This window comes from Eptatretus burgeri, chromosome 2 (genome assembly GCF_056783735.1).
Source record: "Eptatretus burgeri isolate ZD-2024b chromosome 2, Ebu_testis_v1, whole genome shotgun sequence".
Lineage (NCBI taxonomy): Eukaryota > Metazoa > Chordata > Myxini > Myxiniformes > Myxinidae > Eptatretus > Eptatretus burgeri.
Genome location: NC_140962.1, coordinates 155,915,155 through 155,941,434, shown reverse-complemented (window position 1 = coordinate 155,941,434; position 26,280 = coordinate 155,915,155). Strand labels below are relative to the sequence as shown.

At 43.0% G+C, this 26,280-nt stretch overlaps 1 protein-coding gene across 1 annotated transcript in view; it reads left to right on the top strand.

The window, feature by feature from the left end:
- LOC147033653 (fibulin-1-like) overlaps positions 1–26,280 on the top strand; it is a 92,316-nt gene that overhangs the window by 52,132 nt on the left and 13,904 nt on the right. The window contains 6 exon segments of the mRNA XM_085871738.1: positions 3,557–3,694; positions 6,094–6,231; positions 7,949–8,089; positions 8,706–8,834; positions 22,746–22,871; positions 23,055–23,174. Coding sequence (XP_085727864.1) covers positions 3,557–3,694; positions 6,094–6,231; positions 7,949–8,089; positions 8,706–8,834; positions 22,746–22,871; positions 23,055–23,174 — 792 coding nt within the window.

Sequence of the window (26,280 nt, the reverse complement as noted above, 5' to 3'; positions counted from 1 at the left end):
GTGGTATTCGTGGAATGTGCCAAAGAGCCAGGGAAGTGGGACACAAAACACATCCATTCGCATTACGTTAAAACAGTTTTGAGATCACTACATGTCGGATTCTAATCGGATACAGTACAAGCAGACCAATGGGGAACAATTTTTCCCCATTGTCTCAGGTCGCTCACCTGCATTTTTTTCTCCCCATTTATTTATATATTCTTTTATGGATGCTTTCTGATGGTTCTGTGATTTTTTCCCGGTGTATCGGCTTCGATGTCCAGCGACACGCAAAATTTCACCTTCACGGCGTCACCCGGAATGTACCGAACATTACCATCAGTCATTGAGTCAATGGTTAGAATGAGCTTTATAATATTTAGTGTAGCAGCATAGCAAACCTGTTGTGCATTTTGTGATACAAGCACCAAATTTGGCACAAATGTACATTAATATGTTGCGAACATTTTCAGATATTGGGCCACTTGAAATTCTCTCTTTATGTCTGCCATATTGGATTTCAAAATGGCCGCCACTTGAAATCTACATTTGCTATTATCTCTGGACGTAATGCAGCTATTGACTTGATTCTGGTATCTAAATGTATGTTTTTGGGGGCAAGGAATCCAATGGTACCATTTTCAACTTAATATTATCTATCACAGTCTGTTATATAATTTTATTTGGAAATTATCTAGGCAAATATTGGATTCAACACAATACTTTGAAAAGAATGTCTTAGTTCTGTAAATGTCTTAGGTATAATACTGACATGCTACATGGTCTAGCATTTGAGGCTAGGTATATACCGGTACTGAAGATACGTGTACATAAACAGTGTCATGTTAACAAGTTCAGCATTGCCACAAGTACATGTATGTTGTTGACTCATCGTCATGTGCAGTCCCCTTCACACACACAGAGGGCTGTCCACTGAAGGGCAGCCTTTTTGCACTTGCAGCGCCTCACACACCCTTTCTTGCACTTGCAAGAAACCAGCTCAATGCAGCTGTGAGCTGCCTCAGTTAGCCTGGTCCATTAAGGTGTGTACTGCCCTTCCCCAGTTGTTTGGTGGAGGGAGCTCTGGTGCTGGCAGCAGTATCTGACCCCACACATGTCTACCTTGATACACTGTGCTCTTGACATGTTCCTCCAGAGCTGCCTTTGTTGGAGGGATGAGCTGCACATTGTTCTTCCTTGCGAAGAGTTTCCTCCTGGCCTTGTCAATGTCTGTGCATTTGCTGGTTCGATCATACAACAGGATCACAAACCTCTCGATGATGCGCATTGCATCGTCTGGTATGTCACGAGGTGCAGAGGACAGCAGCAGCAGTGCCTCAGTGAGTTCTGGCAGTACCGTCCCGACTGCCCACGCAATCTTCTTGCCATGTCTATGAAAACTAGACACAGTGTCGCATCCAGTTAGAGTGTGGAACATTGGCAGTGCACGAGCCTTCTCTCGTCCCAATCCAGCTGCTATTTGGTGTGCTGCTAGGTATCGGAAACTCTGGCCTGTTCCGAATGCCAGCCACAGTTTGTCTTCTGGTTGCAACTCCTGTGCCAGGGACACTGCCAGCACCACAACATCGGTGTCTACAGTCTCTAGAGGGGTTTCCTCCACCATACTAATGGAGAGGAGGATAATTCCTTTATATCGTCAAGCATTTAGCTTGGCACACTTCGGGAATTAGTTTTGTGAGATTATGCCGGAATTAAATTTTCACCCATACCGGAGGCAAGAAGAGAAATAAAATCACATGAGATTCTTTAGTTAAAAAAAATTCCCAAATTTGTTGAAGATTTACAAAACATTTGAATTCATAAATTCTTACAATATTTACGCAGCCAAGATTTAAATATAAATCAGTCGAAACTCTTATTAGGTTTGGACAGTACATTTTCCAGACATACCCCGTTCTTTTAATTACAGCCTTCGTGTTAAATTCAGAACATGTCAAAACTGTCAGTGTGGAATACACACTTCACTCAAAATACTACTTTATATAAAACATTTCTAATTTAAAGGTTTATATAAAGAATTTCAGATAAACCCCAAAAAAGTAAGACCAGGTTGGCTATTAGACAACCTGCCTCTGTCGTGCCCACAAGACAAGTGGTTTTAGCCAGCACACATGTGTATCAGGTAAGCTTGAGCTGAGTACATCATACCTGAACAACTCAGTGAGGCAGAACACAGCAGTGCACACCAGGGTGATCCCTTCAGTGCATAAACCAATTAACCTGTCCACTGCATGGCATATAGAAATGAAGTTATTTCCTGCATATAATAATAATAATAATATAAGTTCAGTTCTATATAACAATTTCTGTTATCACCACTACCACTACAACTACCACTACTACAAGCTTTGTCTGGAATTTTGTGGACTAACAGACAAACAGACATACAGACAAGCTGGGATCAAAACATTACCTCCTTCCACCATTGAGTGTAGAGGTAAACATCATGGAAATTATATCATGCCCGAGATTTAATTCATGCTTACCCATGTATTTGCTTCACTGGTTCACAAGGTCTTTTGCATACATGTAATTCAGACTCTTGTCTTCATTGCTGACCACACAATGTTGTCGAGCTGAGCCCAGATTGTATGTAATTAACTAATTTATGTGGAGTCACAAGGTGATTGAAACACAGCCACACACAAAGAACACAGTTGATGTGGGTCAACACATATGCAGCCTCTCTACTCTTTTATTTGGGTCAGGGCTGTGATTAAAGACATGTAGTGGAGTCATGTTTGTAAACATTGTTAAAGACATGCTACAGTGCATTGTTAAGGAACAAGACAGATGGAAGCCTATACAAGAAATTTCTGTACTTTAGAAACACAAAAGATGGCTTAAAGGGTCTAGGAAAAGGGGATTATGTATGTTTGGTATTTATTGACAATATGAATGTAATGTTACATAAAATATGCATATGAAAAACACAAATGAATGGGTCACTTTGTTTCCTAATGGGATATGAATTTATATTTTAGACTGCCAGTGTATATGAGCTTGTCTGAGTTGTTACAAGTGATTTAGTATAGTTTTTTTTTAATTTATATTTACAGAACTTAGACATTCTTTTCAAAGTATTGTGTTGAATCTAATATTTGCCTAGATAATTTCCAAATAAAATTATATAACAGACTGTGATAGATAATATTAAGTTGAAAATGGTACCATTGGATTCCTTGCCCCCAAAAACATACATTTAGATAGCAGAATCAAGTCAATAGCTGCATTACGTCCAGAGATAATAGCAAATGTAGATTTCAAGTGGCGGCCATTTTGCAATCCAATATGGCAGACATAAAGAGTGAATTTCAAGTGGTCCAATATCTGAAAATGTTCGCAACATATTAATGTACATTTGTGCCAAATTTGGTGCTTGTATCACAAAATGCACAATTCTTTTGAATATCTGGGCTAAGCCGCCCCACTAATTAGATAGAACAGGCCTCCATGAGTGCCATTCTTTTTTCAATAACCATACAAATGAATGTTTACCTGTTTTATATTTTTATTTCCATTTCCTTAGTAAACCTAACATTCCCTTATAACACAGATGTAAATGAGTGTTTGCTGGACTATCACGACTGCCGAGTGGGCCAGCGCTGCGTGAACACGGCTGGGTCCTTCCGATGCCAACGTGAGCTTGGCTGTGGAACCGGATATGAGCTCATGGAGGACAACGTGTGCCAAGGTTGGTAGTTTGGGGGCAAGAAGCCACAGCTCCCGATCTATATGTTGCCAGACGTGTTCGATGGCGTTCGTTCCAGGTGTCGGTGGTGTCCATATGCATACCCTGCACAGTTTTGAGAAGAACTTGGTGCAAGCCAACTATTTTGTTTTTTGAGGGTTTTTTTTTTCTTTGATCCAATATGGCTGCCAGACCACATGACCGATCCCTCCATTCATTGGGACCACACTCTGTGCAGAGCGTTGGTGCTGCCTAAACAGTCTCCTTGGCAATTTAGCACAACCCTGGACGGGTCGCCACTCCGATACAGGATACCAGCAAGCTGGCACTCATTTTGCCGACTTCAGAAGGATGACAGGCAGAGTCAACCCCACCTGGTATTAATTCAACAGCTGAGTAGGATTTGAACTCAGGATCCTAGGATTCCCAGCCCACCACCCTCACCATTAAGCCAACACCAGACATACATGACCAATGTCGTCATCTTTATTAAACCATATTTCCCATGGGTAGTTGATCAATTAGTTAAATTTTGCATTCATTGGTTAAGTGGTTTCTCCTACGAAGATTTTCAAAGATTTTCATTTCGGTCCAATAAAGCTGCCAGACCATGTGACACATGATGATCATTTTTATGAAAATCCTATTCAAATTTCAAGTCAATCGGATGAAAAATGGTAATTTTAGCAATTCGGCCGACGTTGACCTCAAAAGAGTGACCGCTATATATCACATGGTCATGTAACATGTGGTAAAGTTTCAATTTTCTCCACTGAACGGTTTCCGATATATGCTCTTAACAAATACAGACCCGTACCACGTATGACATACGTACATACAAACGTACATAGTACGCTACTGATCACTTTACCCTGCTTTTCGCTTCACGAGCGCAGGGTAATCACCTGATCTTGATCAGCTGACCCAACTAGTATGTAATATACACAGAACAGGAATCATTTGGAATGCAGATAGAGCGTAATGAGATGTGATCGAGGTGTCGAGGATGTTGGAGGAGTTGTGCTCAAATCTTTTGCACACAAACTGCTGATTGTGTACCTGTGCGCCAGACATAGATAAGTGTGATTGACACATAAACTGCTCATCTACTTACATACAAAGTGCAAGTGCCTTATTATATAGTTTTTTTTTTTAAACTTCTTCATTTATACTAAAACAATCAAGGAAAAGTCACCGGTAGCATGATGTTTTCGTGTTGTCCGTCCCTCTGGACGTCTGTCCGTGTTAATTTTCTGTTTTCTCTGTAACCGCTTATCCGATTGACAAGAATTTTTTTACCATCGGAGTGACTACTCATGTAGATTTGTGTTAATGATAATCATGACGTCATAGGTCACGTGGTGTGGCAGCCATTTTGGAAAAAAGGAAAAACTTTGGACCTTTGTACCTCCTGAAACCGCACCAAGGAATAAAATTATACTTGGCACATGGCAAATACTCCTCAGAGGAAATGAGTGTGATTTTGTGTTGTTGATGTCATGGGTGGCTTCATTTTGACATCATAATTGCATACGTCGAATGCTTTATTTGATCAGTATGAAAATTTTGGAGGGTCATCTGGGGCTGAATTGTATGAGGGGAGGGGAGGGGGGTGTGGAATAGATGTCATCGGTCATGTGGTTTGGCAGCTCTGATTTTTTTTGAAGAATAAACCTCGAAAAATGTTCTCCAGATCTGCTTGACAGATCGATGGGAAACTTTTCCCACATGTTCCCCAAGCCTTGGGGATACCAGGGTGTTCACTAATAATTAATAGGTCACACGGTCTGGCAGCCATATTGGTTTGAACCAAAATCTTTAAAAAATAAATTTCTCTTGAACCGCTTAATCGACATGAAACGTCACAGTTATGATCTAGTAGTGATGGGGAAAATGTGTTTTATATTTTAACCCGATCAGACGCATGGTCTGGCAGCCAGAATTATTTAATATTTTTCATAACTGGGTTCAGGGATTGAAATCAAACTTGGTACCAGTATGTATAATGATGTAATAATGCGAGCAGAGACATATCTGGTGACCTTGCCGCATTGAAAAGTGTCCTATATTTTGTTTTCCCCTTAATTATCTTATCTCGTTTTTCAGCAAAATAGATACTGATAGGATCAGGGGACATTGCCTGAGAGTACAGAAGAGGAGAGTTAGGATCAGGGTCTTTCACTCAGAGAGTGATGAATGAATGGGATGGTGTCCCTACAAAGGTAGTGACAGTAAAGTCAGTGGATAGTTTTAAAATTAAGTTGCATAGGTATCTGAAAGGCATGGGAATGGGGGAGTACGAAGACGTTGGCCTGAATGTGTCGGCTTGATGGGCCTAATGGCCTCCTGCACCAAAGTTCCTTGTTGTATTCCTTGTTGTGGATTGTGTACCTTTACATCAGACATAGATGAGTGTGAAGCCAAGACACACTCCTGTGGTTCGAGGTTTCGATGCCAGAACATCCCGGGATCCTTCCGTTGCCGTCCCAAGGAGCAGTGTGCAGACGGCTTCCTGCAGGATGCTATGGGAGCCTGTATCGGTAAGTCCTCCAAGGGTGAATTATTTACGGTGAATAGTGTAAGTTTTGATGGTGATTGTCGCTCGTGGAGTAGTTTAGACTGAGACAGTAGACGACGTCACAGCATTTACAAATCTCCCTGATCCTGAGCAAAGCCAAGACGATCACGGTAAGTCCCGGCCTGGTGGGTTCATCGATAAAGTTCATGAGGCGAGATTGATCTGTGGCAAAATTGTTTGGTCCAAAGACTGTGCTTGCAGCAATGAGCAGTATTCAGCAGGAACATAGCAAGGGTTAGCACAGAGGTGCGTAAAACATGGGAGATGAGCCCCAGTTCGTACCTGCCAGCCGACGTACGAGAGCATTTCTTTAGTTGATGTACTCCACACCTAACTCATTTCCTTCATTCCCCTCACTCCTGTATCAGATTTGGTCTCGAAGAGGTTGTGCAAGACTGAGTGGTTGCTCACCATGAACTTTGGCCTCCCAGTGGGTGGTGATGTTGATAATGCCAATGGTACACAAAGCTTATACCCATTAGAATATGCAACAATGCATTGTGGGATGGGGTACCCTGACTCACTTGTTCACTAAAATTCATGAAGATTAGTTGAATATTTTGAAACATTGAGGGATATGTAGCTCCTCATAGTGGGCTCTGTTTGTTCCTGGCTCTGCAGGTGAAAAAAAAAAAGAAAAAAAGGAAAGATCATTCAAAGAGAGGTTGCAAGACCAGAACGGAGGTGGAAGAAGACAGAGACCACATACCTGTCTGCGATAGTGAGATACCTGTCATATAGTGAGACCCAGGAGTTTGAATGATTGAACTTCCTCAAGAGAATTGTTAAGGAAGTAGATAGGAGGGTTTGCCATACAAGCTTCACTGAGAGAGAGTGAGAGTGTGCGATTTATCAGGATTTAAATACGTATTCCAAGTGTTTGACAAGACTCTATCAAGGTCTGAAGAGAGGGAATAGGCTGCAGCCTGCCTCTCTGAAGGATGAGGGCTCTCGCGGCAGAGGGTGTCGTCATCAGTAAATCGATAAAGGGGGTTTCCAGAGAATCAGAGATTATTTATGAAGATCAGGAATAGGACTGGGCCCAAAACAATGCCTTGCTGAATTCCAGCCTTGACAGGAAGAGGAGATGAAAGGATCCCGTTGAGTGCCACACGTTGGCTCCGAGAGTAGAGCAAGTCAGTAATTCATGTGTGTTGTTGGCCTTGGATGTCATAGACAGAGAGTTCGGAGAGCAATGCGGATGCCAGACTGTATCGAAAGCACGACAATTGTCCAGAGAGACAGCCCTGATATCATGGCTGACGACATAGAGGACCTCCATCCATTGTTAGGAGAGCAGAAACAGCATGTTCAGGGTATAAATTTTGGAAATGTTCTTGATAGCCAATCATATCAAACCTTCCTTGCACCATTGTTAGTCCATCATTGGAAGGGTTGTGGAGGATCCTTACTTATACGGCGTTGACAATGTTTGTTTGTTTTTTACAATGCAGAGCATATTACAGGATCTTTACTCTCATCTCATCTAGTGAGGCCTTGCTCCTGTTGGTGATTAGCCTCTCACCTCGTTGATTAATTTTCTTTTTGTTTGTTGCACATTGACACCACACTTTATTTTACAAACACCTGTTTTTACCCACTCAGTTCTCCTCTTGACTTCAAAGGTATCTTCACCATCCTATTAACCACTTTCTCCCATGTTGTTTCCTGTTCTTCAGATATAAATGAATGCCTGGAAAATGATGTTTGCCCAGAAAAGTACAGCTGCTTAAACTCACCCGGTTCCTTCTCCTGCAAACAGCATCTACTGAACTGTGGACGTGGTTACACCAGTATTCCCAATGGCTTGCACTGCATGGGTATGCCTCACACTACATTGGTATGCCTCACACTGGGTACACTTCGCGGTCGCACCATGTGGGTACACCTCACGCCAATTGAGTTCCCCTCAAGTTTTGGGGGGAAGGGTACGGCTCGTGCAGGGTGTGTATGGCTTGTGCTCGCTGCTACACCTTGTGCGATGTGGGTATGCCTCATTCTGGGTGGGTACTCCTTATTCTGGGTGGGTATGCCTCGTGCTGTGTGGGTACGCCTTTTACAGGGTGTGTACGCTTTGTGCTGAGCAGGTACGCCTTGTGCTGGGTGGGTATGTTCAATCCTCGGTGATTGATTTTAGCTCATTGTTGAGATAATTCCACAGTTCGGAGTCACTATGACGAGCCCATCACCCTGAGAGGTTCAAGCATCAGAAGAAGTCCAAGTCCACGTTCTCCATAATTATCCATGCTGTGTCCCATCACATTTGAATTTTGAGTAAATTTTGCCCTCATCGTTAAATGAAAGTAAAATTTGTTTCAAACCATATTTTGAGAATTACTAAAGATGACTCGTCCAAATGGAACATTATCCTGAGTAGTGCATCGAGTCGCCGCCACAAGGACCTTCTAACGTTTCTCATCCCTGAACTGCGTGCAGATGTGGACGAGTGCCAGACAGGTGCACACAAGTGTGGGGAAGGTCAGACTTGCATCAACAGTCCTGGCAGTTACAAGTGCAACTGCCGTGTCGGGTTTTACTACAACAGCATCGAGCGCACGTGTGTCGGTGAGGGACCACTGTATCCGAACATGTCTTCACTTTGTGTGTACCTCTGTCAGTGAAGGACCATTGAGTCCGGACGTGTCTCGACTGTGCATAGGATGAATTAGAAGAGGGCTTTTGGTGGCCAGGCTTTCCAACTCCCATCACACTCAAACAAAGCCGTTTCTTATTGTTCCTTTTGGGTTTTTCCTCCAAGGAAACTCACAAACAGTGGGATGCAACAAATGCTGTATCCACAGCCCATCGACGTAACCTGCCAAATTATGTACTCGCATCTATTTACCTTACCATTTAATATGTACGCTGCAAATATCCTCGTATTATACAGGCGCACAATCATACAAAAGAGACAGCCGTCTTTCCATCCGCGTCCAGACTGTGGATTGCTGCAAGATGCATCGCCCCCTGCTGGCATCGCACCAGGGTGGCAATTTTACTCGGATTCGACGACACAAGGGAACAAATCCATTTGTCTGTCATTCTCCTCTTTGTCGGTCTATGATTAGAAAAAGACTCTTCCCATGCATTTTTGTTTCTCACAGGTTTTATCGATGAACCCCTCCAGTTAACCTATCTGTTTGGCCAGAGAACCAATGAGGTCTGCTGGTGTTCAAAACGCATAGTAGATTTCATGTGAGTGAAGATGGGACATTCAGGTTATTGCGAGTTATCTACTAACTATCTTTGGTCAATTTAAGACAAGAAAAGTAGCATTTAAATTCCCAATTGTGTGAAACATCGTTTCCTTTTAATAAATGTTGGTTAGGCCTTAGTTATTTTACAACTTGGTTTACGGATCCGCCGACGGTATATTTGCCGAAATGAAATATAAATATATAACACATTTTTAGCTTTTTATATTTATACATTTTCCGCCGAAGGTGCAAAAGTTTAAAAACCCGAAAGGGAAACGTCGGCATTTATTTTCAAAATATAATTTCGTGCGCGCGCACCAAAATGCCGAGTCACCTATAACCAAACTGCGCAGTAGTCTTCATTCATGGCATCTGAGCAGTGGCCAGCGTGGTTCAGATTGACTGTGGTTTCTGGGGCGAAAGGGATTGTTAAGAAGTATGTCAGTGGTATAAATTTGAGTGACTGTATTGGTGATTTAATCACGCAACATCTTGACGACGAATATTCTGGCTGAACGATTGCATCAATTCAGTGCAGCAGCAGGGATGATTCGCAGGCTACTCTCGATCGTGCCGATTTTGTTTTCATCGAAAGTTGTACACCGCTGTTCGTATTTAAAGATTTTGGTGCCAAGTACGTCAAAGTTTCCCTGCGAGATGCTGATATTCAGCCTTCAACGAACCAGAAATCAGCGTTTGATGTGCTCATGGGGATGGGGAGACGGTATGATCAGATGCCCACTGAAAACTAAGCTGGTTATGGCTCTGATTGACCATTTTGAGCATGTTGACTCCAAGTAGACACCTTTTTTTTTAATCATATCCAGCACTATGCACTGGTGTGCACGCACACATCTACGACTTGGACAGTAATTTTCTCAGCATTGTTTCCATTTGTTTGATGATCGAATAGGTTTCTATAAGAAAAACATGTCAGACTATATTGTAAAAACAAGTTTTAATCCTTCTTTATTGTTTTTCACATCAGATGATACAGTGAGCAATGAACATGAGCATCCTGCATTTGAATGGTTTTCCATTTTCAATGTTTTCTTAGATCCTCCTGGTCCAGGATTTATATTTATTTACTCCCCCCCCACCCCCACCTACCCCCCACCCACCCTTGTCTTTTCCATGGAACATCCGAAAAAAAATCATAAAAATATATAATTTCTAAAAATTGAAATTATATTTATATTTCGACCTACTGACCCTACAGTTTAGCTGAAGAACTGTGCAAACCAAGTTCTAAAATAACTAAGGCCTTAGTAATGTGTGATAATTTGTAATGTGTTTTAATTAACGTGTTGCTAAGTAATGTATTGCTTTGTCATGTGTGATGATTCGTAATATGGTTTAATTAATGTGTTGCTTATTAATGTGTGTTGCTTTGTAATGTGTGTAGCTTTGTTATGTGTGATGATTAGTAATATGGTGTAATTAATGTGTTGCTTATTAATGCGTGTTGCTTTGTGATGTGTGAAGCTTTGTAATGCGTGTTGCTTAGGCCTAAGTCACATTTGCCACAGCGGCCGTGGGGTCTCCATAATCTGCAGCCACTAGCAATTATACGGCGGCCGCAGTATTTCCATGGTCACACAATGTAGCAGTCACATATGTTTTTATTTTTCGGGGAGCTGCACGGGGTATTCATAAATTGTGGAGAACGAAAACGTGGGGTTGCCGTACGGTCTTTGATTTGATGTGGCACGGTGACCTGAGGGCGTTCCTGCGGCGGCCATATAATTTTCAAGGCAGACGCAAGGAGACCACAAGGCGACCGCAGGGGGGCCCTAAGGTGAACGTGCGGCCAGACGGACGGTAAGGAATGGGTAAATTATTATTATTTTTTTTTACCAGCTTTTTTTTGTTTCGGCTTGTCGAATTGCTACGGTGAACGTAGAAATGAAAAAAAGTTATAACTCCGCGTTATTATTCCACGGCGACCCTACGGCCTGTAAAATATAGCCATATGGCGTAGGGCCACCCTGAGGCCACCTCAGAAACTCTGCGGCCGCCGCACGTTTCTGTCAACTCAGAGGGCGTACGGCCGCCGTATCCTCGCCGTCGAGCAAATGTGACTTCGGCCTTAGGTCTTAGAAATTGTGGAGACCGAAAATGTGGGGTTGCCGTACGGTCTTTGATTTGATGTTGCACGGTGACCTTAAGGGGGCCCTGCGTCGGCCATAGAATTTTCCAGGCAGATGCAGGGTAGCCTCAAGGTGCTGACAAGGCGACCGCAGGGGGCCCTAAGGTGAACGTGCGGCCAGACGGACGGTAACGAATGGGTTAATTTATTTTATTTTTTACCATTTCTTTTGTTTCGGCTTTTTTTTTTTTTTTTTGTATACCTTGGTCGAGGCTCGTATGAGAGCTAACACACAACTCACAGCAAGGAGGCATGAGACAAGAGGGGCGGGAGTGGAAGGGACAAAACAGTGGGGAACAGACACATTAGGTGAACTGTGGAAGGGAGAGGGATGGGGATGGGATGGGGAACATGGCGAAGAGAAGATGGACATTTCAGGGACTTTCAGGAAGGAAAGCAGGAGAAATGAAGGAAGTGGGTTTGGGTGGATTATCGGGGGTAGAAAAGATCGAGGATTTGGATGGGGGAAGATAAGAGGTGGTGGTGAACAGCTGTTTTGAAAGCCTGGAGGGAAGAATGGGAAAGAATAGAGTGAGGAAGTTTATTCCAAAGGTGGGAAAAAAGAGGAACGAAAGAGTGAAGATGAGCAGTGATTCGTGATTTTGGTAGTTTTACCAGAAGGGGGTTGTTGGCGGACCTTGAGCGCCCTGTGGAAATGTGGTGGGGACAAATCGCAGAGAGAGCAGGGGGGGCAAGGCTGGAGAGGAGTCGGTAGAAGACAGAAAGACCACCGACCAACCTGCGGTGATTGAGTGAGAGGCCCAAAGACTCAGCTTCATTGCGGGAGATGCCGATGATCTTAAATGCCCTGGTTTCGACAGCGTGAAGCCGAGAAAGGTGGGAGGCAGGAGCACCAGCCCAGAGGGGAGAGCAGTACTCCATCAGGCTACGGACAAAAGCTTTGTAAGTGGTCAGGAGCTCAAGAGGGCCGAGGAAGGACTTAGCACGACGGAGGATTCCCAGTCGGCGACTGGCTTTTGAGGCGAGGTTGGACATGTGACTTTCCCAGGAAAGGTCATGGCAGATAGTGAGACCGAGAAGCTTGAAAGAAAAGACTTCTTCCAGAGGATTGTTGAGAAAGTGGATGGGGGGGTTTTGTAAACGGTCCTTTTGAAGAGACATAGTGAGAGTGTGAGATTTGTCTGGATTGAAAGACATGTTCCACGTGTTGGACCAGTTTGTGATTTTATCCAGATCTGCAGTGAGCGAAGAAGCTGCTGCTTGCCGGTCTGAGGGATGACAGATGGTACGGCAGAGGGTGGAGTCGTCGGCAAAGAGAAATAGAGGATTTTCCAGAGAGTCCGAGAGATCATTGATGAAAACCAGAAAAAGAACAGGGCCCAGAACGCTACCTTGAGGAACTCCAGCCTGCACAGGAAGAGGGGATGAAAGAACTCCATTTCGGGCCACACGTTGACTGCGACAGGAGAGGAAGTCTGCGAGCCATGAGTGGAGATGGCCTTGAATACCATGGGAAGAGAGTTTGGTGAGTAGGGCAGGGTGCCAGACTGTGTCAAAAGCACGTGATATGTCCAGGGATACGGCTCGGATTTCCTGTCTGGCATTGAGGACCTCCATCCATTGATGGGAGAGCAGAAGCAGCATATCCAGGGTAGAGTGACCTGGTCTGAAACCAAATTGATGATTGGAAATCAAGCCATTGGAGAAGAGAAAGGATTTCATGTCTGAAGCGATGATGGATTCCATCACCTTGCTGATGATTGGGAGAAGGCTGATTGGTCTGTAGTTACAGGGATCTGTTTTTGCACCTTTTTATGCAGGGCAGTGATGTTAGCAGATTTCCAAGCAGATGGCAGATGACCTTGGGCAAATGAGAGGGTGAATAGAACAGAGAGAGGGTGAGCAAGAGCAGAAGAGCAGGCTTTGAGGACACGTGGGCTGATGCCGTCTGGACCGGTTGCAGAATCTGACTCGAGGTTTGAAAGCAAGCTCTCCACCTTGTCAGGAGAAAAGGATACAGAGTCCAGGGACAGTTGGGTGCGACTGGGTAAAGTGGGTAGAGATAGTAATGGGTTTAGGACACAAGATTTAGCTGCAAACACCGAGTTTAGACATTCAGCTTTATCACGTGTGAAATCAGCAGTGTGGCCATTTGAGGTAAGGGAGGGATGGAGGGGGAACATACACCAGAAACAGATTTGATTAAACGCCACCAGGATTTTGAGGAGGGAGAGAGGTTTGAGAGTTCAGACTTGAGATTTGAAAGATGTTGTTTTCTGCCTCTCCTGAGGGTAGATACACACTTGTTCCGAGCTTTGTGGAAAGAACTGAGATTGCCCTCAGTTGGGTTTGCTTTCCATGAGGCAAAGGCAAGTTGTTTCAGGACAACTTCCTCGCCACAAGCTTCAGTAAACCAAGGGCGGGAGGAAGGGTAAGACAACTGAGCACGAGAGGGAATAAATCTGTGCATGAGGGAGAGCAAGTTTCTTTGAAAGAATTCCCAGGATGAGTTGATGTTTGAGAAAGTAGTGATAGGAGACCAGTCTGTAAGTTTGATGGCTGCTCGGAGACCCTGCCAGTCGGCTTGAGTGAAATGCCAGACTCGACGGTGGTGAGGTGGTTCTCTGATAACAGCCAGAGAGATGTCCACTTTGACAAGGACGTGGTCAGAAGAACCAATTGGAGCGAAGGAAGAGCAGCAGATATTGTCAGGGAAATTTGTCAAAATCAGATCCAGAAGAGATGGAGTACCATTGGTTGAGATCCGGGTCGGGAAGTTGACCGATTGAGTCAGTCCCAATGAGTCGCAGAAAGCTTTTGCTGAGGTACCATGGCAGGTGAGAGAGGTACCCACACCGAGCCAACTGGCGTGATGACAATTGAAGTCAGCACATAAGAGGAAGAGAGAGTTTGGATGAGAAGATAGAAGATGGTCCATCTTTTCGGATAGTGAGGTGTAGATGGAGTCATCACTGTTCGGTGGACGGTACAGTACACATATAAACATGAGGTGGGAGTGGAGGGGAAGCTGAAGCCAAAGGTATTCCTGGGGGTGTGGGGAGTGAGAGCAGTGCATGGAGAGTGAGGAATAGAGTCTTTGATGAAGAGAGCAACACCTCCACCAGGACGAGGCTCAGGTCTGTCATACCGTAAGAGGGAGTAACCGGGGAGAGATACTTGGGAGTCAGACACGTCTTGGGAGAGGAAAGTTTCTGTTAGGCAGATAATGTCTGGTTTGTCAGTGGCAACCTGTATGGAAAGATCTGAAAGGTTTGAGCGAAGGCCCCGGATATTTGAGGTCCACACTTTTAATGAAGAGGTAGGGGAGGAGGCTTTGGGTGCAGGAGGTGGAGGGGAGGGGGAGGGTAGGACAAGGGACAAGGGGGCAGGTAAGGAGGGTTGCTGAAGGAGTGTGGGGTATTGCAGAATAGCGAGGGGAGGGGCCGAATGAGGAGGAGAAAAGGCTCTGTGGTGCTGGGGGAGAGGGGGACAAGAGACAAGGAAGAAGGCAGTTGAGGATTTGAGGAGGTGGAGTGAAGAGATGGAGGTGAGAGGGCAGTGGAGGGAGGAAGGTTGGTGGATGAGAGGGGGCAACTTTGAGAAGGAAGAGTGAGGGGGATGAAAGGTGGGAGAAAGGTGAGGGGGAATTTTTGAGAGAGGTGAGAGGGAGGCTTGGAGGGAGAAGAGTGGGATGGTTGCTTTGCGAGTAAGAGTGAGGGGTGAGGGGGGTGAGTTGGCACTGAAGTTGGAAAAAAAGAATGGTTGATGGAAAGCGAGCATCCATGGCAAACTGTGGTTTTTAAAAGTTTTAGGTCAGAGATGCGATTTAACACAAATCTTGATGGATGCAATGAAGGCAAATTCAGAGAATGGAGAGAAGAAGCGCTGTAATAATTAGATTCTTTATCCAAGGAATGAAGGAGAGGTCGAAATGAGAGGTCTGTTAAAATAGCAGAAGAGTAGTGCATTGTGAAACAGTAAAGAGTACCACATGTGTGAGAGAGGAAGATGAAGCATTATAAGATCGTTTTTGTTGTTAAAAATAATGTATGAGAGAGTTCAACAGATTAGGTCATGGAAGTGTAAAAAAAAAATCGAGGAAGAAGAAGCATAATCGGGAGAAGGTGAGCGTGTTGTTGTTGTTGTTGGGTATATATATATATATATATATATTTTTTGTTGTTGTTGTTAATATTAATGTATGAGAGAGTTCAACAGATTAGGTCATGGAAGTGTAAAAAAAAATCGAGGAGGAAGACGAGGAGGAAGTTAAGAGGAAGAAGAAGAAGCAGAATTGGGAGAAGGTGAGCGTGTTGTTGTTGTTGTAGGGTATTTTTTTTATTTTTTTATTTTTTTTTTGAGATAAGAAATAGATTAGTTGGGAGAATGGGGGATGTTTGGAAAGTGGGGAGGATCAAAATTGAAGGTAATGGGGAGGCTGGAAAGAAGGTAATGGGGAGAAAAAACAAACAAACAAACAAACAAAAAAAAAAACGATCGAACACCGAGTCGAACCGGTAGGCCTCAAGCACCAGGGAAGAACGTCGACAAAAATACTCACAAAATAGCACGATTTTTGAAACAAAACCGAACTAGCAACACACAGTAACATGTAAGTGAGAAAATTAAACAGTTAAAACGGGACAAATAACAATCGGAAACTTAGCTTTGAGAACGTCAGCAGGGAGCCCCAAAGGAGACCTCTCGCTGCTTGTCGAATTGCTACGGTGAACGTAGAAATGAAAAAAGTTATAACTCCGCGTTATAATTCCACGGCGACATTACGGCCTGTAAAATATAGCCAAACGGCGTAGGGTCACCCTGAGGCCACCGCAGAAACTCTGCGGCCGCCGCACGTTTCTGTCAATTCAGAGGGCGTACGGCCGCTGTATCCTTGCCCTCGAGCAAATGTGACTTAGGCCTAAGTAATGTGTGTTGATTTGTAATGTGTGCAGCTTTGTAATGTGTGTTGATTTGTAATGTGTGTTGCTTTGTAATGTGTGTTGCTTTGTAATGTGTGTTGCTTTGTAATGTGTGTTGATTTGTAATGTGTGTAGCTTTGTAATGTGTGTTGCGAAGTAATGTGTGTTGCTTTGTAATGTGTGTTACTTTACAATGTGTGTGGCATTGTAATGTGTGTAGCTTTGTCATGTGTGTTGCTAATAATGTGTGTTGCTTAGTAATGTGTGTGGCTTTGTAATGTGTGTAGCATTGTAATGTGTGTAGCTTTGTAATGTGTGTTGCTTCGTAATCCGTGTAGCTTTGTGATGTGTGTTGCTTTGTAATGCGTGTTGCTTTGTAATGTGTGAAGCTTTGTATGTGTGTTGCTTTGTGATGTGTGTAGCTTTGTAATGTGTGTTGCTTTGTAATGTGTGTAGCTTTGTAATGTGTGTTGCTTCGTAATGCGTGTAGCTTTGTGATGTGTGTATCTTTGTGATGTGTGTTGCTTTGTGATGTGTGTGGCTTTGTTATGTGTGTTGCTTTGTGATGTGTGCAGCTTTGTTTTGTGTGCAGCTTGCTTTGTCATGTGTGTTGCTTTGTAATGTGTGTAGCTTTGTAATGTGTGTTCCTCTGTAATGTGTGCAGCTTTGTGATGTGTGTTCCTCTGTAATGTGTGCAGCTTTGTGATGTGTGTTCCTCTGTAATGTGTGCAGCTTTGCAATGTGTGCAGCTTTGTAATGTGTGTTCCTCTGTAATGTGTGCAGCTTTTTAATTTGTGTTGCTTTGTAATGTGTGTAGGTTTGTAATGTGTGTTCTTCTGTCATGTGTGTTGCTTTGTAATGTGTGTTGCTTTGTAATGTGTGTTACTTTACAATGTGTGTAGCTTTTTTATGTGTTGCTTTGTAATGCATGTGGCGAAGTAATGTGTGTTGCTTAGTAATGTGTGTTACTTTACAATGTGTGTGGCATTGTAATGTGTGTAGCTTTGTAATGTGTGTTGCTTCGTAATGCATGTAGCTTTGTGATGTGTAGCTTTGTGATGTGTGTTGCTTTGTAATGCGTGTTGCTTTGTCATGTGTGTAGCTTTGTGATGTGTGTTGCTTTGTGATGTGTGTTGCTTTGTGATGTGTGTTGCTTTGTGATGTGTGTTGCTTTGTGATGTGTGCAGCTTTGTTTTGTGTACAGCTTTGTCATGTGTGTAGCTTTGTAATGTGTGTTCCTCTGTAATGTGTGCAGCTTTGTAATGTGTCTTCCTCTGCAATGTGTGCAGCTTTGTAATGTGTGTTCCTCTGTAATGTGTGCAGCTTTTTAATTTGTGTTCCTTTGTAATGTGTGTTGCTTTGTAATGTGTGTTCCTCTGTAATGTGTGCAGCTTTTTAATTTGTGTTCCTTTGTAATGTGTGTTGCTTTGTAATGTGTGTTCCTCTGTAATGTGTGCAGCTTTTTAATTTGTGTTCCTTTGTAATGTGTGTTGCTTTGTAATGTGTGTAGGTTTGTAATGTGTGTTCCTCTGTCATGTGTGTTGCTTTGTAATGTGTGTTACTTTACAATGTGTGTAGCTTTTTTATGTCTGTTGCTTTGTAATGCGTGTTGCTTTATAATGCGTGTTGCTTTGTAATGCGTGTTGCTTTGTATGTGAGTTGCTTTGTAATGCGTGTTGCTTTGTATGTGAGTTGCTTTGTAATGCGTGTTGCTTTGTATGTGAGTTGCTTTGTAATGCGTGTTGCTTTGTATGTGAGTTGCTTTGTAATGCGTGTTGCTTTATAATGCGTGTTGCTTTGTAATGCGTGTTGCTTTGTATGTGAGTTGCTTTGTGATGTGTGCAGCTTTGTTTTGTGTGCAGCTTTGTCATGTGTGTTGCTTTGTAATGTGTGTTCTTCTGTTATGTGTCTAGCTTTGCAATGTGTGTTCCTCTGTAATGTGTGCAGCTTTTCAATTTGTGTTGCTTTGTAATGTGTGTAGGTTTGTAATGTGTGTTCCTCTCTCATGTGTGTTGCTTTGTCATGTGTGTTACTTTACAATGTGTGTAGCTTTTTTATGTGTGTTGCTTTGTAATGCATGTTGCTTTGTCATATGTGTTGCTTTGTCATGTCCAGCTTTATCCTGAGCCTTGACATATCTTATTCACCATGGGGCATGGTTGACAATGAGCCAGGTCTCAATGTTTTCCATCGAGTGGTTTCAGAGACATAGAGGTATGAAGTTTTCCAACATGGTGACTGTACCACGTGACCTATGATGTCATTATCAATAACATTCTTAAGGAGGAGGTGCTCCGATGGTGAAAATTCATGCAAATCGGACCAAGAATTGCAGAGAAATAGAATTCATACTGATAAAATCAAGCATTGTACTTGTCGAATTATGATGTCATCAATAAGATACTGATGGCATCATCATAAACACGTATTATTCCTTAAGGGAGTACTTGAAAATGAGCCAGGTCTCAATGTTTTTGATGGAGTGGTTTCAGAAATATATAGGTCCGAAGTTTTTCCAAGATATTGACTGTATCACGTGACTTGTGACGTCATAATTATTATCGTCTAAAATTCTACAGGAGCCGCTCATGTATCTATAATTCCGTGTGTGTGTGTGTGTGTGTGTGTGTGTGTGTGTGTGTGTGTGTGTGTGTGTGTGTGTGTGTGTGTGTGTGTGTGTGTGTGTGTGTGTGTGTGTGTGTGTGTGTCTGTGTGTGTGTGTGTGTGTGTGTGTGTGTGTGTGTGTGTGTGACCGCCGTTTCTCGACAACCACTGGTTCGATCTAATTGAAACTTGCCAGGTATATTGCTGGGGACCTGAGGATGTGCCTTTTCAAAGTTTGATATTAATCGGACAAGTGCTTCCCAAGTTATGGCCATTTATTTATCAAACCAATGCCAAGACACATTGTTGCGTGGGCGTGGCCGATGGGGAAGGGAAGCTCAGCCGCGTTCCCCATTACGGGTTACAACGTAGGGCTTCCGGAGTGTGATGACTTCGTGTATTTTAATAATTTTTCGATTTCTTATGCGCATTTATAAACATAATGCCCCAAGTTGTGATTGTTTTCATATTAGACGGTGCATAAATTTCGGTAACATCAAAGTGCTGGTGTGCTCCGAACCAGGAAGTAATTTTTTTTCTCTCTCTTCTCTTCTCTTTTTGTTTTTCCTTGCCACGACATTGCGAAAAGGTAAAATACGTTGGCGCGAATTGAATATTTCGGTATTAAAACTAAATTGCGAATCATCGTAACTGCGAATAATATGCGAATTTCCGGGCCACGCAAGTACGGGCATGCGAGAGCAAAGAAATGGCCTGTGTGGTTGTTGTTTGTTGCTCGCAGTTTGAATATTTATTTATTAAATTATTATTAGTTTTTTACGGGCACATACTGGTGTATCTATAATTCCAGCAATCTCTGTGTGTGTCTGTCTGTCTGCGACCGCTGTTTCTCGACGACCACTGGTCCGATCCGATTGAAACTTGCCAGGAATATTGCTGGGGTCTCACGGATGTGCCTTTTCAAGGTTTGATATTAATTGGACAAGCGGTTCCCAAGTTATAGCCATTTATCTGTCGACCAATGACAAGACATGGTGCTATGACGTGACGAATGACGTCACAATTAATGTGTTTTTTTTTTTGCATGATTGACGTCACAATTCTTCTTCTTCTTCGTTTGGTATGATGTCACAATCAACGCTGGGGATCTGAGTTTGTGCCTTTTCAAGGTTTTTATTAATCGGACAAGTGGTTCCCAAGTTACGGCCATTTATCTGTCAACCAATGACAGGACATGGTGCTATGACGTCACGAATGATGTCACAATTAGTGTTTATTTATTTATTTATTGTTTTTATTTTTGCACGATTGACGTCACAATTCTTCTTCTTCTTCTTCGTTTCGTATGATGTCACAATCGATGCTGGGGACCTGAGTATGTGCCTTTTCAAGGTTTGATATTAATCGGACAAGTGGTTCCCAAGTTACGGCCATTTATCTGTCAACCAATGACAGGACATGGTGCTATGACGTCACGAATGGCGTCACAATTAATGTTTATTTATTGTTATTATTTTTGCACGATTGACATCACAATTATTCTTCTTCTTCGTTTGGTATGATGTCACAATCGACGCTGGTGACCTGAGTATGTGCCTTTTCAAGGTTTGATATCGTTCTTTATCCGTTTCAGCTGTTTCCCAAGTGTTTCCCAAGGTTTGAAAGCTGTATTTTCCAAAGGTTTGAATTAATTGTTCAAATTATTAATTAATACCAACGTTTGAATTTTCCCAAGGGAAACAGCTGTTTCCCAAGGGTTTGAAAGCTGTTTTTTCCCAAGTTTTGAATTAATTGTTGTGCTTGGTAGACATTTGTGAATACATTTACAGAGAGAGGGGCAAGAGAGGAGGGGGGCGAGAGAGAGGGGTGAGAGAGAGGCGGCGTCACAATTCAAGAGAGGGGGAGACAGGAGGGGTGAGAGGGGGATGGGAGAGAGGAGGCGTCACAATTCTTCTTCTTCTTCGTTTGATATGACGTCACAATTGACGCTGGGGACCTGAGTATGTTTCCCAAGTTATGGCCATTTATGATACGGTTGGTCTGATCTAATTGAAACAATGCCCCATTCCAGTCGTCGTTTACTAGAGTGAAGGAACGAAGCTGCACATACTGGCACGCACCTACGGGCACACACTAGTATTCTGATAATTTTGTGTCCATTGAACTTACAGTTGCAGAGGAAAAAAATTTCATACCGATCAGATCAAGCATTGCTCATGTCAATTTCTGACATCATATTGAAGGCACTAATGACATCATCATCAACAACATATTATATTCTTCATTGGGACTATTTGACAATGAGCCATGTTTCAATTTTTTCCATTGAGCAGTTTGGGAGGTGAAGAGGTGGAACGTTTTTCCAAGATGGTGTTCGCACCACGTGACCTGTGACATCATAATTATGAATAAAAAATTATACAAGCAGAGGCACTCATGGTATACTTTCGTGTCAATTGGACAAACGGTTGCTGAGAAAATGAATTTTTAAAATGCAGACACGCATGTACCCCACGTATGTACCGTACGTACGTACGTACCCAACTGAATGCTAAACTGTGCTTTTCACTTCGCGAGCGCAGGGTAATAACACGTTACACAAAACCGAAATAACCCCGTACGGATCTCGTTCACAATGTCATGAACACAATACGTGGGGATAACTGGCCATTGTGACGCGTGACATGAGCACTTCCTTCTGGCTTGTGATACTGGAGCACCACCAGGTGGTGACATCGTTTTAAAATACATGCATTGCGTTTTTCTGCTGCTGCTACTACTACCACTAGCACCACTACTACTACTGCCACTACTACTACTACTACCACTACTACTACTACTACGCTTTCACAGCCCTAATTAATTCCGCCATATGGGATCAGCGCACATTTTTTTTCTCCGCCACCTTTCCCCTGTCCCTCTCCACCTTTATTGTGTTGCCTCATTCTTTCCCTTATCCCTCTCCACCTTTCCCCTGTCCTCCTCCACCTTTCCCCTGTCCCTCTTCACCTTTCTTTCTTGTGTCCCTCTTGAGGCCTGGATTGAATCTGCATGTGACGTCATTCAATTATATTTTAATTAATATTGAAAGTGTTGTTTCATTACTGATTATTTATTTTTGCAATTGAAGAGCATTCCTAACCTACCCAGGAAGTAGTCTGACGCTAGCTAACCAGTCGGTTTTGTTTTTCGCCTAACATTTTAAAATGACAGAGGATGTGCTGACAGTGCGGTATATCATGGAAATGAAGGTACAGTGCTTGTTTTGTACCAGGGTCCAGGGGTGGTGTACTGGGCCAGGTATTCAGATCGGAGTGTAGTTTGTGTCGACAGTCAGGGAGTGAGGATCAAAATTCCTGCGTTATTTGCATACGTAATAGATGGATTGCCTCTCAATGATTTCCACAACATTTTGGTAAGATCCTGTAGACATGAACTGCTGTGTCACTGATAATAATCCTCCATTAATCACCTTCATTTTCACTCAGAAAATGAACCTTGAATAGAACACCAACCTTAACGGGGACACTTGCCGTTTAGTGTTAAGTGGTGATGATTATTATTATCGTCATTATTATTGTTTATCGTACACACGTGTGCTGCATTGTGGAGCATGTCATCATTCAAAGATGATGTTGAACTTGTGTTTTGCGCTCACACTTCCTTGTGTGTCTCGACTCAGACATTGACGAGTGCCGGCATTACCCTGGGCGACTGTGCGCCCAGGTATGTGAGAACACGGATGGATCGTACCTGTGCTCGTGCAGCCCAGGATTCCAACTGGCATCTGATGGGAGGAGCTGCCATGGTACGTGTTTAGATCACAGGTGCACGACCCTGCTGCACACACTCTGTTTCCCTCTTGAACCTGCTTGCAGTTAACCCCCTCTGTATCATCTTGAGCTGTACTAAGTAACCCAGAGATAACTTGCCTGGTTTATTTTTGAGGGGAACATCAAAATTGTTTAACTTTTCGAAGTGTTCTTCGCAGATGTAAACGAGTGTGAGGAGAGTCCATGCAGCCATGAGTGCGTCAACATGCACGGCTCGTTTCAGTGCTTCTGCCATCGTGGATACCTGATGAGTGATGTCAACAACACCGTGTGCGAAGGTCCAGAAAATGATGCAATAACATGCCACCGAAGGAGCCTGTAATGCTATCACGTGTTCTTCATTGTTGTTGTATTGACGTCACTTTATTTCATTCAAGCACGAGGCTGTTCTGCGTAAACTTGAAAAAACAATTCCTATTTCCTGACAGTTGCTGTTCCCATCAAAGCACATCACTCACCACGGTGCTATCATGTTGGGTTCAAATCCCATATTCTGTGTTAGTTTGTCATTGTATTTAATACTGTTACATCTTCTTCTACCACCGATATATAAAACACAGTGTGTATTTGTCTGTCCACATTGATAGGGACGAAGGGTTTTAAACGCCAATCTTTTAACATGACCGTGTGATCACGACGGTCTATTTGGCAGCACGAAAAAAAATAATTGAAAAACATTTTCTATAAAAGAGTAATTACGTCTCTCCTGTTGGGAGATCTCCTGTTATCCTGTCAAGGTCATAGTGAGGTCAAACATTCGATTTTTGGTGTTTGGTACAGAATCATCGTAGATACTTCTAGTTGGTGTCGCTACCTTCTTGAGAGACAGCTTTTATTGGACAAAGTCAGAGGTCAAGTTGACGATTTCGTAAGTACCAGTCTATGACTGCTTGTTACTTACGAAATCTAAAGATTTCTTAAGTATATTGATGACTTCTGTCCTTTGTTTGTGTGTGTGTGTTTGTGTGTTTGTTTGTAGGCATGATAACTCGAGAACGGAAGAAGTTACCAATGTCAAATTACACCACATGATTCAGGAGGGTGATGGCTAGCGCTGATTAGATTTTGGTCAAAATTGGTCAAAGGTCAAGGTCACAGTGAGGTCAAACATCCAAAACATGATAACTCGAGAAAAGTTACCACAGGTATTGTTGACGGAGCGTGAGTTTGGAAGATCGAGGTAAGTTCGGCGGAATTTGTGTGTCAATTTGTCGAGTTGCAGCTGTTTTAAAAATTTCAGTGTTTGCGCCCATGGCGCAGAACGCCTTGCCTAGTTGTAGACCGCGTTGTGTTTTCGATAAAGATGGTGTTTAAAAGTCATTTTTCATCCCAATAAAGCTTATCGTCGCACGCCTGACTTGCTAAGCCGTCGGATGGTGTAAAGATTGTTTGTGGATGGCCAAATATTACGGTTTTATGACTTTGATAAAATAATATTAAATAATTCCGTAAATTACAGTGGAGAAATGGAGTATTTTTGCTTCGGTCGACGTTACGAGTTCGTTTTAACTTTGATTTTAATTTTGTCTTCTGTTTTTGCGATCGCTTAGGACGCTTAACACTCGGTTGTCGAAATTCTGGTAAAAATCGGATGTTTTATAAGATTTATGTTGGGTGTAGTGTCTGAGGCTTCACTTAAGATTATGCTAATGAGGGGGATTGTAACACATGGCCTTACGCGCTTGTTTTAAAGTCAATTTCAATTCTGTCTTCACTTTTGGTAATGGATAAGTATGTGTAACACTCGGTTGTCGCAATTCTTGTAAAAATCGGATGTTTTATGAGACTTTGGTCGGGTGTCGTGTCTCCGCGAGGGGCTGCATTGTGAAATGGTGCCGAATGGTTTTTGTCTGCCTCGTGGTGCGCCGGAAACCTCAACACGGTTTCCTGCGCTGATTTTAACTTCAAATTCAATTATGTTTCCACCTTTCGCACTGCATAAGGTTGATCGACACTGAAATAGAGCGAATTCGACCTGAAATTCACTTTTATTGAGAGAAATACATAGAGTGCATAGGGTGGATGTGGGTGCCGGTAATGCCGTGGGTCCATGCAGGCACGGGAGAACCCAAAACTGTCTCCTTGAGGGACCGTTTATTGTTAGGGTCTGCGTGATCAATGTTTGCATCTTTGGGGGTTTTGGGACATGCTCTGCAGGTTTCTGCAAGAATTCGTTGTAAGGGAGACGTTTTAAGATTGTATAAAAATATTTCACCCGCTGCGTCACGGCTCGTCACGTGGCGCAGCGCGCTCGAGCAGCCGCGTCGTTGAGTCATGTAAAGGTTTTGCGTGTGCGCGCTGACGTCATCACGCTCGCCCCAGCGTCCTTTCGAGTTGGGGGGGCCGTCGAGTGTGACCTTTATGTTACGTTAATCCGCGGTAACTCGAGAACGGAAGAAGCTACCAATGTCAAATTACACCACATGATTCAGGAGGGTGATGGCTAGCGCTGATTAGATTTTGGTCAAAATCGGTCAAAGGTCAAGGTCACAGTGAGGTCAAACATTCGATTTTTGATGGTTTGGTACAGAATCATCGTATAAACTTCTGGTTTGCCTCGCTACCTTCCCTTGAGACAGCTTTTATTAGACAAGGTCAGAGGTCAAGTTGACGATTTCGTAAGTACCAGTCTATGACTGCTTGTTACTTGGCGAAATCTTCGATTTTTGGCGAGTATGTTGGTCTGTTCCGTTTGTTGGTTTGTTTGTTTGTTTGTTTGTTTGTCCGGTCGTCCACAGCCCAAACGGCTGGACCAGTCGTTCTTAAATTTTTACACCTGATAGGCAATCTACCTGAAACGGTAAGCGTCCAAACCCCATCTTAATCGGACTAAACGTCACGCTGTGATGTCACACAACGTGAAAACACATTTTTTGGACATAACTCGGTGACCGGAAGTTGCTACGACTTCCGGTTTACGCCAAATTAAACTTCATTCAAATATCTAAGTGATTACTAAATGCATCTTATTACAAATTACGCATAGTTTTCCAAGCGTATGACGTCAAATTTTTGCCTATTGGTGTCATTTAAAATATATATATTTATGCTCGTGTGCAGCCGAAACTACTGAAGCAATCGTTCTCAAATTTTAACACGTGATAGCCAATCTTGCTGAAATAGTCTGGGATCAAATCACGTCATAATCACATTTCACGTCACAACGTTACGTCAAAAAAAGGTGAAAACAAGCTTTTGAACAGAACTCGGTAACCGGAAGTCGTAGCGACTTCCTGTTGACGCCAAAACAAACTTCAATGGAATATCTCAATGTTTTAAAATGCATGTTAGTACAAATTATGCACAGTTTTCGCAAGCGTATAATGTCAAAGTTTTTAGCTATTGGCGTGATTTAAAAAAAATTCTATTCGTTCTTCAGGTCAC